This window comes from Eucyclogobius newberryi, unplaced genomic scaffold, assembly GCF_026437365.1.
Source record: "Eucyclogobius newberryi isolate DKJ021-1_F unplaced genomic scaffold, fEucNew1.0.hap1 SCAF_114, whole genome shotgun sequence".
Lineage (NCBI taxonomy): Eukaryota > Metazoa > Chordata > Actinopteri > Gobiiformes > Gobiidae > Eucyclogobius > Eucyclogobius newberryi.
The window spans coordinates 231,454-249,798 of NW_027315740.1; the positions used below are offsets into that span (position 1 = coordinate 231,454).

The following is an 18,345-nucleotide window of genomic DNA, read 5'->3' on the forward strand; positions in this document are numbered from 1 at the left end:
AGTGAGTGAGTCATGTGACCCTAAAGTGTGATTCTTGATGTTGGACCATCAAATAACCTTTTTTATATTAAATCATCCATTTTAAATGTGTTTATGACTTTAAATAAATGAGTCCAGACTTATTCTTCCATCTTTGTTTAGTTGTGTTTGTGTGTCTCATTGTGTGTAACGATGGTCTTATGTCCTCTTGTGTGTGTCTCATTGTGTGTAAAGATGGTCTTATGTCCTCTTGTGTGTCTCATTGTGTGTAACGATGGTCTTATGTCCTCTTGTGTGTGTCTCATTGTGTGTAAAGATGGTCTTATGTCCTCTTGTGTGTCTCATTGTGTGTAACGATGGTCTTATGTCCTCTTGTGTGTGTCTCATTGTGTGTAAAGATGGTCTTATGTCTCTTGTGTGTGTCTCATTGTGTGTAACGATGGTCTTATGTCGTCTTGTGTGTGTCTCATTGTGTGTAACGATGGTCTTATGTCGTCTTGTGTGTGTCTCATTGTGTGTAAAGATGGTCTTATGTCGTCTTGTGTGTGTCTCATTGTGTGTAAAGATGGTCTTATGTCGTCTTGTGTGTGTCTCATTGTGTGTAACGATGGTCTTATGTCGTCTTGTGTGTGTCTCATTGTGTGTAAAGATGGTCTTATGTCGTCTTGTGTGTGTCTCATTGTGTGTAAAGATGGTCTTATGTCGTCTTGTGTGTGTCTCATTGTGTGTAAAGATGGTCTTATGTCCTCTTGTGTGTGTCTCATTGTGTGTAAAGATGGTCTTATGTCCTCTTGTGTGTGTCTCATTGTGTGTAACGATGGTCTTATGTCGTCTTGTGTGTGTCTCATTGTGTGTAAAGATGGTCTTATGTCGTCATGTGTGTGTCTCATTGTGTGTAAAGATGGTCTTATGTCGTCTTGTGTGTGTCTCATTGTGTGTAACGATGGTCTTATGTCGTCTTGTGTGTGTCTCATTGTGTGTAAAGATGGTCTTATGTCGTCTTGTGTGTGTCTCATTGTGTGTAAAGATGGTCTTATGTCCTCCTGTGTGTGTCTCATTGTGTGTAAAGATGGTCTTATGTCGTCTTGTGTGTGTCTCATTGTGTGTAAAGATGGTCTTATGTCGTCTTGTGTGTGTCTCATTGTGTGTAAAGATGGTCTTATGTCCTCTTGTGTGTGTCTCATTGTGTGTAAAGATGGTCTTATGTCGTCTTGTGTGTGTCTCATTGTGTGTAAAGATGGTCTTATGTCCTCTTGTGTGTGTCTCATTGTGTGTAAAGATGGTCTTATGTCGTCTTGTGTGTGTCTCATTGTGTGTAAAGATGGTCTTATGTCCTCTTGTGTGTGTCTCATTGTGTGTAAAGATGGTCTTATGTCCTCTTGTGTGTCTCATTGTGTGTAAAGATGGTCTTATGTCCTCTTGTGTGTGTCTCATTGTGTGTAACGATGGTCTTATGTCCTCTTGTGTGTGTCTCATTGTGTGTAAAGATGGTCTTATGTCGTCTTGTGTGTGTCTCATTGTGTGTAACGATGGTCTTATGTCCTCTTGTGTGTGTCTCATTGTGTGTAAAGATGGTCTTATGTCGTCTTGTGTGTCTCATTGTGTGTAAAAATGGTCTTATGTCGTCTTGTGTGTGTCTCATTGTGTGTAAAGATGGTCTTATGTCGTCTTGTGTGTGTCTCATTGTGTGTAAAGATGGTCTTGTGTCGTCTTGTGTGTGTCTCATTGTGTGTAACGATGGTCTTATGTCGTCTTGTGTGTGTCTCATTGTATGTAAAGATGGTCTTATGTCGTCTTGTGTGTGTCTCATTGTGTGTAAAGATGGTCTTATGTCGTCTTGTGTGTGTCTCATTGTGTGTAAAGATGGTCTTATGTCGTCTTGTGTGTGTCTCATTGTGTGTAAAGATGGTCTTATGTCGTCTTGTGTGTGTCTCATTGTGTGTAAAGATGGTCTTGTGTCGTCTTGTGTGTGTCTCATTGTGTGTAACGATGGTCTTATGTCGTCTTGTTTGTGTCTCATTGTGTGTAAAGATGGTCTTATGTCGTCTTGTGTGTGTCTCATTGTGTGTAAAAATGGTCTTATGTCGTCTTGTGTGTGTCTCATTGTGTGTAAAGATGGTCTTATGTCGTCTTGTGTGTGTCTCATTGTGTGTAAAGATGGTCTTATGTCCTCTTGTGTGTGTCTCATTGTGTGTAAAGATGGTCTTATGTCCTCTTGTGTGTGTCTCATTGTGTGTAAAGATGGTCTTATGTCCTCTTGTGTGTGTCTCATTGTGTGTAAAGATGGTCTTATGTCGTCTTGTGTGTGTCTCATTGTGTGTAAAGATGGTCTTATGTCTTCTTGTGTGTGTCTCATTGTGTGTAACGATGGTCTTATGTCCTCTTGTGTGTGTCTCATTGTGTGTAAAGATGGTCTTATGTCGTCTTGTGTGTGTCTCATTGTGTGTAAAGATGGTCTTATGTCGTCTTGTGTGTGTCTCATTGTGTGTAACGATGGTCTTATGTCGTCTTGTGTGTGTCTCATTGTGTGTAAAGATGGTCTTATGTCCTCTTGTGTGTGTCTCATTGTGTGTAAAGATGGTCTTATGTCCTCTTGTGTGTGTCTCATTGTGTGTAAAGATGGTCTTATGTCGTCTTGTGTGTGTCTCATTGTGTGTAAAGATGGTCTTATGTCCTCTTGTGTGTGTCTCATTGTGTGTAAAGATGGTCTTATGTCCTCTTGTGTGTGTCTCATTGTGTGTAAAGATGGTCTTATGTCCTCTTGTGTGTGTCTCATTGTGTGTAAAGATGGTCTTATGTCGTCTTGTGTGTGTCTCATTGTGTGTAAAGATGGTCTTATGTCCTCTTGTGTGTGTCTCATTGTGTGTAAAGATGGTCTTATGTCGTCTTGTGTGTGTCTCATTGTGTGTAAAGATGGTCTTATGTCGTCTTGTGTGTGTCTCATTGTGTGTAAAGATGGTCTTATGTCGTCTTGTGTGTGTCTCATTGTGTGTAAAGATGGTCTTATGTCGTCTTGTGTGTGTCTCATTGTGTGTAAAGATGGTCTTATGTCCTCTTGTGTGTGTCTCAGTGTGTGTAAAGATGGTCTTATGTCCTCTTGTGTGTGTCTCATTGTGTGTAAAGATGGTCTTATGTCCTCTTGTGTGTGTCTCATTGTGTGTAAAGATGGTCTTATGTCGTCTTGTGTGTGTCTCATTGTGTGTAAAGATGGTCTTATGTTGTCTTGTGTGTGTCTCATTGTGTGTAAAGATGGTCTTATGTCGTCTTGTGTGTGTCTCATTGTGTGTAAAGATGGTCTTATGTCGTCTTGTGTGTGTCTCATTGTGTGTAAAGATGGTCTTATGTCGTCTTGTGTGTGTCTCATTGTGTGTAAAGATGGTCTTATGTCGTCTTGTGTGTGTCTCATTGTGTGTAAAGATGGTCTTATGTCGTCTTGTGTGTGTCTCATTGTGTGTAAAGATGGTCTTATGTCCTCTTGTGTCTTTGTGGATTTGTTCCGTTCTTTTGGACATAATTGAGGTGAATAAACGTCATGTTCAGAATAGAAATAGTCTCTATGAGGCACAGTCGCTCCTTCACTTCTTTTGGTCTCAGGGACATGATGGACTCTGAGGTGTGTCTTTAGAGAGTCGGGGCTGTTGTTGGGACGACCTGTCGCTGGTGGAAATGGGCGGAGCCAGGTAAGATTGAAATGTCCTGATTCAAATAAATAATAAAACTATGAGACACAAAGTTCTTGAATCATTTTAATCAACAAAATATTTAAGTTTGAAGAAGATTTTATTTCACAAATATTCACATCATAAATAATGATCCAAACACACAAATATAACTGAGAAAGACCCGGACCCGGACTCAGACTCCGAGCAGGATCCCAGAGAACAGGGAGTGGGACAGAACACTGAGGGATGAACCGGTGCCATTGTCCACGAAAACAGAGACGTATTCACCGTCCTGCAACACAAGAGTCTGAACGTCACACACTGAAGTGCTCCTGAATCCTGAGCTCCACCTGCAGGTGGAGCAGCTTTACCTGCAGGTGGAGCACAGGTGGAGCACATTTACCTGCAGGTGGAGCACATTTACCTGCAGGTGGAGCTCATTTACCTGCAGGTGGAGCTCATTTACCTGCAGGTGGAGCTCATTTACCTGCAGGTGGAGCACATTTACCTGCAGGTGGAGCTCATTTACCTGCAGGTGGAGCACAGGTGGAGCTCATTTACCTGCAGGTGGAGCTCATTTACCTGCAGGTGGAGCACATTTACCTGCAGGTGGAGCACAGGTGGAGCACATTTACCTGCAGGTGGAGCTCATTTACCTGCAGGTGGAGCACATTTATCTGCAGGTGGAGCACATTTACCTGCAGGTGGAGCACATTTACCTGCAGGTGGAGCACAGGTGGAGCACATTTACCTGCAGGTGGAGCACAGGTGGAGCACATTTACCTGCAGGTGGAGCACATTTACCTGCAGGTGGAGCACATTTACCTGCAGGTGGAGCACATTTACCTGCAGGTGGAGCTCATTTACCTGCAGGTGGAGCTCATTTACCTGCAGGTGGAGCACATTTACCTGCAGGTGGAGCTCATTTACCTGCAGGTGGAGCACAGGTGGAGCTCATTTACCTGCAGGTGGAGCTCATTTACCTGCAGGTGGAGCACATTTACCTGCAGGTGGAGCACAGGTGGAGCACATTTACCTGCAGGTGGAGCTCATTTACCTGCAGGTGGAGCACATTTACCTGCAGGTGGAGCACAGGTGGAGCACATTTACCTGCAGGTGGAGCACAGGTGGAGCACATTTACCTGCAGGTGGAGCTCATTTACCTGCAGGTGGAGCACATTTATCTGCAGGTGGAGCACATTTACCTGCAGGTGGAGCACATTTACCTGCAGGTGGAGCAGCTTTACCTGCAGGTGGAGCAGCTTTACCTGCAGGTGGAGCACATTTACCTGCAGGTGGAGCTCATTTACCTGCAGGTGGAGCTCATTTATCTGCAGGTGGGGCACAGGTGGAGCACATTTACCTGCAGGTGGAGCAGCTTTACCTGCAGGTGGAGCAGCTTTACCTGCAGGTGGAGCTCATTTACCTGCAGGTGGAGCACAGGTGGAGCACATTTACCTGCAGGTGGAGCAGCTTTACCTGCAGGTGGAGCTCATTTACCTGCAGGTGGAGCACAGGTGGAGCACATTTACCTGCAGGTGGAGCAGCTTTACCTGCAGGTGGAGCTCATTTACCTGCAGGTGGAGCACAGGTGGAGCACATTTACCTGCAGGTGGAGCAGCTTTACCTGCAGGTGGAGCACATTTACCTGCAGGTGGAGCACAGGTGGAGCACATTTTCCTGCAGGTGGAGCACATTTACCTGCAGGTGGAGCACAGGTGGAGCACATTTACCTGCAGGTGGAGCAGCTTTACCTGCAGGTGGAGCACATTTACCTGCAGGTGGAGCACAGGTGGAGCACATTTACCTGCAGGTGGAGCACAGGTGGAGCACATTTACCTGCAGGTGGAGCTCATTTACCTGCAGGTGGAGCTCATTTACCTGCAGGTGGAGCACATTTACCTGCAGGTGGAGCACATTTACCTGCAGGTGGAGCACAGGTGGAGCACATTTACCTGCAGGTGGAGCTCATTTACCTGCAGGTGGAGCACATTTACCTGCAGGTGGAGCACATTTACCTGCAGGTGGAGCAGCTTTACCTGCAGGTGGAGCAGCTTTACCTGCAGGTGGAGCACATTTACCTGCAGGTGGAGCTCATTTACCTGCAGGTGGAGCTCATTTACCTGCAGGTGGAGCTCATTTACCTGCAGGTGGAGCACAGGTGGAGCACATTTACCTGCAGGTGGAGCAGCTTTACCTGCAGGTGGAGCTCATTTACCTGCAGGTGGAGCAGCTTTACCTGCAGGTGGAGCTCATTTACCTGCAGGTGGAGCACAGGTGGAGCACATTTACCTGCAGGTGGAGCAGCTTTACCTGCAGGTGGAGCACATTTACCTGCAGGTGGAGCACAGGTGGAGCACATTTACCTGCAGGTGGAGCACATTTACCTGCAGGTGGAGCACAGGTGGAGCACATTTACCTGCAGGTGGAGCAGCTTTACCTGCAGGTGGAGCACATTTACCTGCAGGTGGAGCACAGGTGGAGCACATTTACCTGCAGGTGGAGCACAGGTGGAGCACATTTACCTGCAGGTGGAGCGTCCCGGTGAGCAGAATACTGAAGGTTCCTCCAGACGCTGCCACGCCCATCACTGACGCCACAGACCTGAAACACACATCGTCTCAGGAACTCTAAAGGAACTCTTTCTGGCTCTTTTCAAATGAATCCCCGCCCACATCAGCCTCTTGGTTCTTCTTGGTTCCTCTCTGTTCCTCTTGGTTCTTCTTGGTTCCTCTCGGTTCCTCTTGGTTCTTCTTGGTTCCTCTTGGTTCCTCTTGGTTCCTCTTGGTTCCTCTAGGTTCTTCTTGGTTCCTCTTTGTTCCTCTTTGTTCCTCTAGGTTCTTCCTGGTTCCTCTTGGTTCTTCTTGGTTCTTCTTGGTTCTTCTTGGTTCCTCTTGGTTCCTCTTGGTTCCTCTAGGTTCTTCTTGGTAACTCTAGGTTCTTCTTGGTTCCTTTTGGTTCCTCTTGGTTCTTCTTGGTTCCTCTTGGTTCCTCTTGGTTCCTCTTGGTTCTTCTTGGTTCCTCTTGGTTCTTCTTGGTTCCTCTTGGTTCCTCTTGGTTCTTCTTGGTTCCTCTTGGTTCTTCTTGGTTCCTCTTGGTTCCTCTTGGTTCTTTTGTCAACAGGAATGACGATTGCCAGAAGAACACTTGGACAGTAAACTTAACGACGCTTGTCATCAAAACCATGGAAGACTTGGTCAAATATCAATAGGAACAGCGCCACCTTCAGTCAGCAATCGATAGTACCTAGAACACTTATGTACCTAGTATGTGGTTACTGCAGTTTTATAGTTCCTGTCGCAAACGAACCAATCACAATCCAGACGAGACTCGATATGATGCCCGTGTTGGACTAAAGCCAAGATGTTCAGACCAAGAAGAAACCAAAAAGGTCAAAGACACAAACTCTGAACTTAAGCCTTTCAGGTTTCAAAAAGACACGGTCAACACGGTGGTCGTGGGTTGTCGTGAGTTGGCGTGAGTTGGTGTGAGTTGGTGTGAGTTGGTGTGAGTTGTCGTGAGTTGTTGTGAGTTGTTGTGAGTTGGTGTGAGTTGGCGTGAGTTGGCGTGTGTTGGCGTGAGTTGGCGTGAGTTGGTGTGAGTTGGTGTGAGTTGGTGTGAGTTGGCGTGAGTTGGTGTGAGTTGGCGTGAGTTGTCGTGAGTTGGCGTGAGTTGGCGTGAGTTGGTGTGAGTTGGCGTGAGTTGGCGTGAGTTGGCGTGAGTTGGCGTGAGTTGGCGTGAGTTGACGTGTGTTGGCGTGGGTTGGCGTGGGTTGGCGTGGGTTGGCGTGGGTTGGCGTGGGTTAGCGTGAGTTGACGTGAGTTGACGTGTGTTGACGTGTGTTGACGTGTGTTGTCGTGAGTTGGCGTGTGTTGACGTGTGTTGTCGTGAGTTGGCGTGTGTTGGCGTGTGTTGGCGTGAGTTGGCGTGAGTTGGCGTGAGTTGGCGTGGGTTGGCGTGGGTTGGCGTGGGTTGGCGTGGGTTGGCGTGGGTTAGCGTGAGTTGGCGTGGGTTGGCGTGGGTTGGCGTGGGTTAGCGTGGGTTGGCGTGGGTTGGCGTGTGTTGGCGTGAGTTGGCGTGAGTTGGCGTGGGTTGGCGTGGGTTGGCGTGGGTTGGCGTGGGTTGGCGTGGGTTGGCGTGGGTTGGCGTGGGTTGGCGTGGGTTGGCGTGGGTTGGGGTGGGTTGGCGTGGGTTGGCGTGGGTTGGGGTGGGTTAGCGTGGGTTGGCGTGGGTTGGCGTGGGTTGGCGTGGGTTGGCGTGGGTTGGGGATCGTGATGTGGATGGGTGTGCCACAGGGCTCAGTCTTGGACACGAAGCTTTTTATTTTGTTTATGGATGATTATTACATTATGTCAAGAACAAGGAACTTCCTATTATCTGCAGGCGACATAAAGATCCTGGTTCTACATCACATGATGTTCCCCTGGGTCAGGGGTCGGGGGTCAGGGGTCACTCACAGGTTGGTCTGACACAGGGACTGGATGCAGATCGCTGCTCGGACGTGGTCTCGGACTCGGACTTGGACTCGGTCTCCAGACTCTGAAAACAAAATTAAAACAGTTTCTCTGCAGTAAAAGTACTTCTTAAAGATGGATAAATACTTCATTTTACTCTAGTAAAAGTATTTATTTTTGATCCGAAGAGTCAGACCGTGTTGACCTTTTTCAGTTACTCTGCTCCTGATTTTGATGTTAGGGCAAGTGGGCTAACATGCTAATGGGCTAACATGTTAATGGGCTAACATTCTAACTGGCTAACATTCTAACGGGCTAGTGGGCTAACATGCTAATGGACTAAAGGGCTAGTGGGCTAACATGCTAACGGGCTAGTGGGCTAAAGGGCTAGTGGGCTACCATGCTAACGGGCTAGTGGGCTAACGGACAAGTGGGCTAATGGCTAGTGGGCTAATGGGATAACATGCTAATGGGCTAACATGCTAATGGACTAACATGCTAACGGGCTAGTGGGTTAACGGGCTTTTGGGCTAACGGGCTTGTGGGCTAATGGGCTAACATGATAATGGGCTAGTGGGCTAACATGCTAACGGGCTAGTGGGCTAACGGGCTAGTGGGCTAACGGGCTAGTGGGCTAGCATGTACTCACCGATGAGCAGACTGGCTGTGAGCTGGTAAAAACCCGACACTGGAACCATGAAACGTCCTGAAGTCAGAGAAGAAGCTCGCTGAGAGAGAGAGGAAGACTGAAGAGAGGAGGAGAGGAGGAGAGGAGGAGGAGGAGAGGGAGGGAGGAGGAGAGGGAGGGAGGAGGAGAGGGAGGAGGAGGAGAGGGAGGGAGGAGGAGAGGGAGGGAGGAGGAGAGGGAGGGAGGAGGAGAGGGAGGAGGAGGAGAGGGAGGGAGGAGGAGAGGGAGGGAGGAGGAGAGGGAGGGAGGAGGAGAGGGAGGGAGGAGGAGAGGGAGGAGGAGGAGAGGGAGGGAGGAGGAGAGGGAGGGAGGAGGAGAGGGAGGGAGGAGGAGGAGAGGGAGGGAGGAGGAGAGGGAGGGAGGAGGAGAGGGAGGAGGAGGAGAGGGAGGGAGGAGGAGAGGGAGGGAGGAGGAGAGGGAGGAGGAGGAGAGGGAGGGAGGAGGAGAGGGAGGGAGGAGGAGAGGGAGGGAGGAGGAGAGGAGGAGGAGGAGAGGGAGGGAGGAGGAGAGGGAGGGAGGAGGAGAGGGAGGAGGAGGAGAGGGAGGGAGGAGGAGAGGGAGGGAGGAGGAGAGGGAGGGAGGAGGAGAGGGAGGGAGGAGGAGAGGAGGAGGAGGAGAGGGAGGGAGGAGGAGAGGGAGGGAGGAGGAGAGGGAGGAGGAGGAGAGGGAGGGAGGAGGAGAGGGAGGAGGAGGAGAGGGAGGGAGGAGGAGAGGGAGGGAGGAGGAGAGGGAGGAGGAGGAGAGGGAGGGAGGAGGAGAGGGAGGGAGGAGGAGAGGGAGGAGGAGGAGAGGGAGGGAGGAGGAGAGGGAGGAGGAGGAGAGGGAGGGAGGAGGAGAGGGAGGGAGGAGGAGAGGGAGGGAGGAGGAGAGGGAGGGAGGAGGAGAGGGAGGAGGAGGAGAGGGAGGGAGGAGGAGAGGGAGGGAGGAGGAGGAGAGGGAGGGAGGAGGAGAGGGAGGGAGGAGGAGAGGGAGGGAGGAGGAGAGGGAGGAGGAGGAGAGGGAGGGAGGAGGAGAGGGAGGGAGGAGGAGAGGGAGGAGGAGGAGAGGGAGGGAGGAGGAGGAGAGGGAGGAGGAGAGGGAGGAGGAGGAGAGGGAGGGAGGAGGAGAGGGAGGGAGGAGGAGAGGGAGGAGGAGGAGAGGGAGGGAGGAGGAGAGGGAGGGAGGAGGAGAGGGAGGGAGGAGGAGAGGGAGGAGGAGGAGAGGGAGGGAGGAGGAGAGGGAGGGAGGAGGAGAGGGAGGAGGAGGAGAGGGAGGGAGGAGGAGAGGGAGGAGGAGGAGAGGGAGGGAGGAGGAGAGGAGGGAGGAGGAGAGGGAGGGAGGAGGAGAGGGAGGAGGAGGAGAGGAGGAGGAGGAGAGGGAGGGAGGAGGAGAGGGAGGGAGGAGGAGAGGGAGGAGGAGGAGAGGGAGGGAGGAGGAGAGGGAGGGAGGAGGAGAGGGAGGGAGGAGGAGAGGAGGAGGAGGAGAGGGAGGGAGGAGGAGAGGGAGGGAGGAGGAGAGGGAGGGAGAACCAAGAGATTATTAGAAACAAATATAAACATTCTTAAACATTTTAACCAAAAAATAAACCAAAATAAAAGCATGTGTTTTTCATTTTGGAGGTTTTTATTGTAAACCTCATAGAGCTGCCTCTCCACAAACCTGACTCGTGTCTGAGCACTTTATTACTATTAATGGTAACATTTATTTATGAACGTCAAGTGAAACCAAGCCTAAACCAAGCCTAAACCAGGTCTAAACCGGGCCTAAACCGGGACTAAACCGGGTCTAAACCGGGACTAAACCGGGTCTAAACCGGGACTAAACCGGGACTAAACCGGGTCTAAACCGGGACTAAACCGGGTCTAAACCGGGACTAAACCGGGACTAAACCGGGTCTAAACCGGGACTAAACCGGGTCTAAACCGGGACTAAACCGGGACTAAACCGGGTCTAAACCGGGACTAAACCGGGCCTAAACCGGGACTAAACCGGGACTAAACCGGGTCTAAACCGGGACTAAACCGGGCCTAAACCGGGCATAAACCGGGACTAAACCGGGACTAAATCGGGTCCAAACCGGGACTAAACCGGGCCTAAACCGGGTCCAAACCGGGACTAAACCGGGCCTAAACCGGGCCTAAACCAGGACTAAACCAGGTCTAAACCAGGACTAAACTGGGCCTAAACCAAGCCTAAACCAGGTCTAAACCGGGCCTAAACCGGGACTAAACCGGGTCTAAACCGGGCCTAAACCAGGTCTAAACCGGGACTAAACCGGGTCTAAACCGGGACTAAACCGGGTCTAAACCGGGACTAAACCGGGCCTAAACCGGGCCTAAACCGGGCCTAAACCAGGTCTAAACCGGGTCTAAACCGGGCCTAAACCGGGTCTAAACCGGGACTAAACCGGGACTAAACCGGGTCTAAACCGGGACTAAACCGGGCCTAAACCGGGACTAAACCGGGTCCAAACCGGGACTAAACCGGGCCTAAACCGGGCATAAACCGGGACTAAACCGGGACTAAATCGGGTCCAAACCGGGACTAAACCGGGCCTAAACCGGGTCCAAACCGGGACTAAACCGGGCCTAAACCGGGCCTAAACCAGGACTAAACCAGGTCTAAACCAGGACTAAACTGGGCCTAAACCAAGCCTAAACCAGGTCTAAACCGGGCCTAAACCGGGACTAAACCGGGTCTAAACCGGGCCTAAACCGGGTCTAAACCGGGACTAAACCGGGTCTAAACGGGACTAAACCGGGTCTAAACCGGGACTAAACCGGGACTAAACCGGGTCTAAACCGGGACTAAACCGGGCCTAAACCGGGCATAAACCGGGACTAAACCGGGACTAAATCGGGTCCAAACCGGGACTAAACCGGGCCTAAACCGGGTCCAAACCGGGACTAAACCGGGCCTAAACCGGGCCTAAACCAGGACTAAACCAGGTCTAAACCAGACTAAACTGGGCCTAAACCAGGACTAAACCAGGTCTAAACCAGGACTAAACCAGGTCTAAACCAGGTCTAAACCAGGACTAAACCAGGACTAAACCAGGTCTAAACCAGGACTAAACTGGGCCTAAACCAGGACTAAACCAGGTCTAAACCAGGACTAAACCAGGTCTAAACCAGGTCTAAACCAGGACTAAACCAGGACTAAACCAGGTCTAAACCAGGTCTAAACCGGGACTAGAGTCAGACCTGGGTGAAGCGCTGCAGTTCGATCAGACTCCGGCGCGGCACAGAGACCGAGGACGGAAGACGACTCAGGAACGAGACTGAGACCAGAGGAAGACCAGGACCAGGACCAGGACCAGGACCAGGGCAGTGAAGACACACCTCTGCTGCCAGACCTAACCAATCAGAGATCAGCAGGTGAGAAACGGCCAATGAGGAAGGGAACAGTCGAATGTGAGCTGCTATTGTGTTTAACCTTATTTAACTTACATCCCTGTAGTGTGTGCACTGACTCCACCTGCGGGTGGAGCTCCGACTTGACCTGATGGACTTGACCTGATGGAGGCAGTGGCACACACTGCCTCCATCAGGTCGTCAGTGGTTGGGGAAGAATGTCTCAGACACTCTCAGCACAGGAGCTCCACAGGGCTGTGTACTGTCTCCTCTGCTCTTCTCCCTGTACGTTTGTGGACATATTAAGCCATGTTTATGTTGTTTTTGTTGTTTTTGTTGTTTTTGTTGTTTATGTTGTTTATGTTGTTTATGTTGTTTATGTTGTTTATGTTGTTTATGTTGTTTTCTGTTGTTTATGTTGTTTTCTGTTGTTTTCTGTTGTTTATGTTGTTTATGTTGTTTTCTGTTGTTTCTGTTGTTTCTGTTGTTTCTGTTGTTTCTGTTGTTTCTGTTGTTTATGTTGTTTTCTGTTGTTTTCTGTTGTTTATGTTGTTTATGTTGTTTATGTTGTTTTCTGTTGTTTATGTTGTTTGTATTGTTTGTGTTGTTTATGTTGTTTATGTTGTTTTATGGTGTTTATGTTGTTTATGTTGTTTATGTTGTTTATGTTGTTTTATGTTGTTTTATGTTGTTTATGTTGTTTGTTTATGTTGTTTATGTTGTTTAATGTTGTTTATGTTGTTTATGTTGTTTTATGGTGTTTATGTTGTTTATGTTGTTTATGTTGGTTTATGTTGTCTATGTTGTTTATGTTGTTTATGTTGTTTATGTTGTTTATGTTGTTTTATGTTGTTTTATGTTGTTTTCTGTTGTTTATGTTGTTTTCTGTTGTTTTCTGTTGTTTATGTTGTTTATGTTGTTTTATGTTGTTTATGTTGTTTATGTTGTTTATGTTGGTTTATGTTGTCTATGTTGTTTATGTTGTTTATGTTGTTTATGTTGTTTATGTTGTTTTATGGTGTTTTATGGTGTTTATGTTGTTTATGTTGTTTATGTTGTTTATGTTGTTTATGTTGTTTATGTTGTTTGTTTATGTTGTTTATGTTGTTTAATGTTGTTTATGTTGTTTAATGTTGTTTATGGTGTTTATGTTGTTTTATGGTGTTTATGTTGTCTATGTTGGTTTATGTTGTTTATGTTGTTTTATGTTGTTTATGTTGTTTATGTTGTTTATGTTGTTTATGTTGTTTTATGTTGTTTATGTTGTTTTATGTTGTTTTCTGTTGTTTATGTTGTTTTCTGTTGTTTTCTGTTGTTTTCTGTTGTTTTCTGTTGTTTTCTGTTGTTTATGTTGTTTATGTTGTTGTTTAATGTTGTTTATGTTGTTTATGTTGTTTATGTTGTTTATGTTGTTTATGTTGTTTATGTTGTTTATGTTGTTTTCTGTTGTTTTCTGTTGTTTATGTTGTTTATGTTGTTTATGTTGTTTTCTGTTGTTTTTTGTTGTTTATGTTGTTTATGTTGTTTATGTTGTTTTCTGTTGTTTTCTGTTGTTTTCTGTTGTTTTATGTTGTTTATGTTGTTTTCTGTTGTTTTCTGTTGTTTATGTTGTTTATGTTGTTTATGTTGTTTATGTTGTTTCTGTTGTTTCTGTTGTTTATGTTGTTTATGTTGTTTATGTTGTTTTCTGTTGTTTATGTTGTTTATGTTGTTTATGTTGTTTCTGTTGTTTTCTGTTGTTTATGTTGTTTATGTTGTTTATGTTGTTTTATGGTGTTTATGTTGTTTATGTTGTTTATGTTGTTTATGTTGTTTCTGTTGTTTCTGTTGTTTTCTGTTGTTTATGTTGTTTATGTTGTTTATGTTGTTTTCTGTTGTTTATGTTGTTTATGTTGTTTGTGTTGTTTATGTTGTTTATGTTGTTTTATGGTGTTTATGTTGTTTATGTTGTTTATGTTGTTTATGTTGTTTTATGTTGTTTATGTTGTTTGTTTATGTTGTTTATGTTGTTTAATGTTGTTTATGTTGTTTATGTTGTTTTATGGTGTTTATGTTGTTTATGTTGTTTATGTTGGTTTATGTTGTCTATGTTGTTTATGTTGTTTATGTTGTTTATGTTGTTTTATGTTGTTTATGTTGTTTTCTGTTGTTTTCTGTTGTTTATGTTGTTTTCTGTTGTTTTCTGTTGTTTATGTTGTTTATGTTGTTTATGTTGTTTGTGTTGTTTGTGTTGTTTGTGTTGTTTATGTTGTTTCATGTTGTTTATGTTGTTTATGTTGTTTATGTTGTTTTCTGTTGTTTTCTGTTGTTTTCTGTTGTTTTATGTTGTTTTATGTTGTTTATGTTGTTTTCTGTTGTTTATGTTGTTTATGTTGTTTATGTTGTTTCTGTTGTTTCTGTTGTTTCTGTTGTTTATGTTGTTTATGTTGTTTTCTGTTGTTTATGTTGTTTATGTTGTTTCTGTTGTTTCTGTTGTTTTCTGTTGTTTATGTTGTTTATGTTGTTTATGTTGTTTTATGGTGTTTATGTTGTTTATGTTGTTTATGTTGTTTATGTTGTTTCTGTTGTTTCTGTTGTTTTCTGTTGTTTATGTTGTTTATGTTGTTTATGTTGTTTTCTGTTGTTTATGTTGTTTGTGTTGTTTGTGTTGTTTGTGTTGTTTATGTTGTTTATGTTGTTTTATGGTGTTTATGTTGTTTATGTTGTTTATGTTGTTTATGTTGTTTTATGTTGTTTATGTTGTTTGTTTATGTTGTTTATGTTGTTTAATGTTGTTTATGGTGTTTATGTTGTTTTATGGTGTTTATGTTGTTTATGTTGTTTATGTTGGTTTATGTTGTCTATGTTGTTTATGTTGTTTATGTTGTTTATGTTGTTTTATGTTGTTTATGTTGTTTTCTGTTGTTTTCTGTTGTTTATGTTGTTTTCTGTTGTTTTCTGTTGTTTATGTTGTTTATGTTGTTTATGTTGTTTATGTTGTTTGTGTTGTTTGTGTTGTTTGTGTTGTTTATGTTGTTTCATGTTGTTTATGTTGTTTATGTTGTTTATTTTGTTTCTCCTCCTGCTCCTCTCTGCTCCTCTCTGCTCCTCTCTGCTCCTCCTGATCCTCCTGATCCTCCTGCTCCTCTCTGCTCCTCTCTGCTCCTCTCTGCTCCTCCTGATCCTCCTGATCCTCCTGCTCCTCTCTGCTCCTCCTGCTCCTCTCTGCTCCTCTCTGCTCCTCTCTGCTCCTCTCTGCTCCTCCTGATCCTCCTGCTCCTCCTGATCCTCCTGCTCCTCCTGCTCCTCCTGCTCCTCCTGCTCCTCCTGCTCCTCTCTGCTCCTCCTGCTCCTCTCTGCTCCTCCTGCTCCTCCTGCTCCTCTCTGCTCCTCCTGCTCCTCCTGATCCTCCTGCTCCTCCTGCTCCTCCTGATCCTCCTGCTCCTCCCTGTATGATCATAAATATCCCCAGAGAAGACAATAGGTCTCACCTCTCATTTGTCCTCTCAGCTCCTGCAGGAGGCGCTGTTGCTGTGGTAGAGGGGGGGCTAGGGGGCCAGGAGGGCCTTGTGGTCCAGGAGGCCCCTGAGGCCCTGGAGGTCCTGGGAGCCCGTGCTGAAGACACAGACATTTTCACATCAGTCTTTAGATCATCTTAGTCCCTAAACAACTGAACTCAGATCATCTTAAACTGCTCAGTCACTAAAACACGACAAAAACATTGCAAATCAAACAACAAAGTGTAAAAATGCAGTTAAAACGCAGAGGAGGAGACTAAAGTGAGACAAAAAAGTAAGAAATACCAGGCTAAAGTACCTTGGGGCTCCTCTTGGGGCTCTTGTGTCGTTGGTCGTTTCCTTTGGCAGAGTTTCTCCTGAAGACGAGCCACGAACTCAGAGGAGAAAGTCTGGAACCTTCTGAAGACGCCTCCTCCTGAGGACAAGACACAGTCACTCCTCTGCATCATCTGCCCCTCCTCCTCTTCCTCCTCCTCTTCCTCCTTCTCTTCTCTTCTTCCTCTGCTCCTCCTGCTGATGTCATAATGTGGGCCCTTTACTGTCACTGTGTTTGGCCCCCGTCCAGCCTCTGTAGGGCCCCCGTCCAGCCTCCTCTGTAGGGCCCCCGTCCAGCCTCTGTAGGGCCCCGTCCAGCCTCTGTAGGGCCCCCGTCCAGCCTCTGTAGGGCCCCCGTCCAGCCTCCTCTGTAGGGCCCCGTCCAGCCTCTGTAGGGCCCCGTCCAGCCTCTGTAGGGCCCCGTCCAGCCTCTGTAGGGCCCCCGTCCAGCCTCCTCTGTAGGGCCCCGTCCAGCCTCTGTAGGGCCCCGTCCAGCCTCTGTAGGGCCCCGTCCAGCCTTTGTAGGGCCCCCGTCCAGCCTCTGTAGGGCCCCGTCCAGCCTCTGTAGGGCCCCGTCCAGCCTCCTCTGTAGGGCCCCGTCCAGCCTCTGTAGGGCCCCGTCCAGCCTCTGTAGGGCCCCGTCCAGCCTCCTCTGTAGGGCCCCGTCCAGCCTCCTCTGTAGGGCCCCGTCCAGCCTCTGTAGGGGCCCCTAATGAAAAATGTCTCAAACTGGTTTAAGAGTGAATAAATGTAAACACAAGACTCACTAGGATGTCGTCCTCAGTCTCCAGCTCGTCCCGGGGCCCCGGTTCGTCCCGGGGCCCCGGCTGCTCCTTGCTGGGTTCACTTTGAGTTGCTGCTCCCTCCAGAACCAGAACCAGAACCAGGACCAGAACCAGGCTCCAGGGCCTCACTGCCCCAGTAACACTGCCTCTGCCCTGGGCACGAGCTGACCTCATGCTGGGCGTCCTGGAGCTCGTCTAAACCGGGTCTAAACCGAGTCTAAACCGGGTCTAAACCGGGTCTAAACCGGGTCTAAACTGGGTCTAAACCGGGTCTAAACTGGGTCTGGCCCAGGAATAAACCCAGAACTGAAGAGGCCTAACAAAGCACAACAAAATCAGGTCCAAACTAGACTAAACTAGGACTAAACCAGGATTTAAGTGAATCTAGAGTAGAACTAGTGTGAGGTCTAAACCAGGTCCAGTCCATGTCTCGCTCTGAGAGTCCAGGACCAGGTTTAGTCTGAGTCCAGGACCAGGTTTAGTCTCGGTCCAGGACCAGGTTTAGTCTGAGTCCAGGACCAGGTTTAGTCTCGGTCCAGGACCAGGTTTAGTCTGAGTCCAGGACCAGGTTTAGTCTCGGTCCAGGACCAGGTTTAGTCTGAGTCCAGGACCAGGTTTAGTCTGAGTCCAGGACCAGGTTTAGTCTCGGTCCAGGACCAGGTTTAGTCTCGGTCCAGGACCAGGTTTAGTCTCGGTCCAGGACCAGGTTTAGTCTCGGTCCAGGACCAGGTTTAGTCTCGGTCCAGGACCAGGTTTAGTCTCGGTCCAGGACCAGGTTTAGTCTCGGTCCAGGACCAGGTTTAGTCTCGGTCCAGGACCAGGTTTAGTCTCGGTCCAGGACCAGGTTTAGTCTCGGTCCAGGACCAGGTTTAGTCTCGCTTTGGATCAAGAGTCCGGTCAAAAGTCTCAGTCTCACTTTTTCCATTCTTCACTTTTATATCAGACACTGGATTTAACCCCGCCCCTGCGCAGCCCAAGCCCCGCCCCTCTGGCCCTAGCCCCACCCTTAGCCCCGCCCCTGCAGAATGTGTGTGTGTGGACATATTTCTGCTGCACTTTGGACCCAGATGAATGAGATCTGATCACAAATGTGATGAGAGACAAATCCTGGAGGAGACGACGAGACGGAGACGACGAGAGGTGAGGACAGAGGAGTCCAGGGGTGAGGACAGAGGAGACCAGGGGTGAGGACAGAGGAGACGAGGGGACAGAGGAGACGAGGAATGAGGACAGAGTAGTCCAGGGGTAAGGACAGAGGAGAAGAGGGGACAGAGGGGACAGAGGAGACGAGGAATGAGGACAGAGGAGACCAGGGGTAAGGCCAGAGGAGTCCAGGGGTGAGGACAGAGGAGTCCAGGGGTGAGGACAGAGGAGATGACGAGAGGTGAGGACATAGGAGACGAGGAGTGAGGACAGAGGAGACAAGGAATAAGGACAGAGGAGACGACGAGAGGTGAGTACAGAGGAGACGAGGAATGAGGACAGAGGAGACGAGGAGTGAGGACAGAGGAGTCCAGGGGTGAGGACAGAGGAGACGAGGGGACAGAGGAGTCCAGGGATGAGGACAGAGGAGACCAGGGGTGAGGACAGAGGAGATGACGAGAGGTGAGGACAGAGGAGACGAGGAGTGAGG

The 18,345-nt window shown here is 47.8% G+C and overlaps 1 protein-coding gene across 1 annotated transcript; it reads right to left on the reverse strand.

Moving 5' to 3' along the window:
- Positions 1 to 3,800: 3,800 nt before the first annotated feature.
- Positions 3,801 to 17,237, reverse strand: LOC140355562 (erythroferrone). The gene is made up of 8 exons (XM_072440196.1): positions 16,695 to 17,237; positions 15,911 to 16,027; positions 15,586 to 15,709; positions 11,966 to 12,117; positions 8,745 to 8,841; positions 8,099 to 8,180; positions 6,167 to 6,245; positions 3,801 to 3,933 (listed from the first exon to the last, which is right to left on the reverse strand). The coding sequence occupies exons 1-8, from the start codon at positions 16,884 to 16,886 to the stop codon at positions 3,835 to 3,837; spliced, it is 942 nt and encodes a 313-aa protein (XP_072296297.1). The 5' UTR covers positions 16,887 to 17,237; the 3' UTR covers positions 3,801 to 3,834.
- Between the last annotated feature and the right edge of the window lie 1,108 nt (positions 17,238 to 18,345).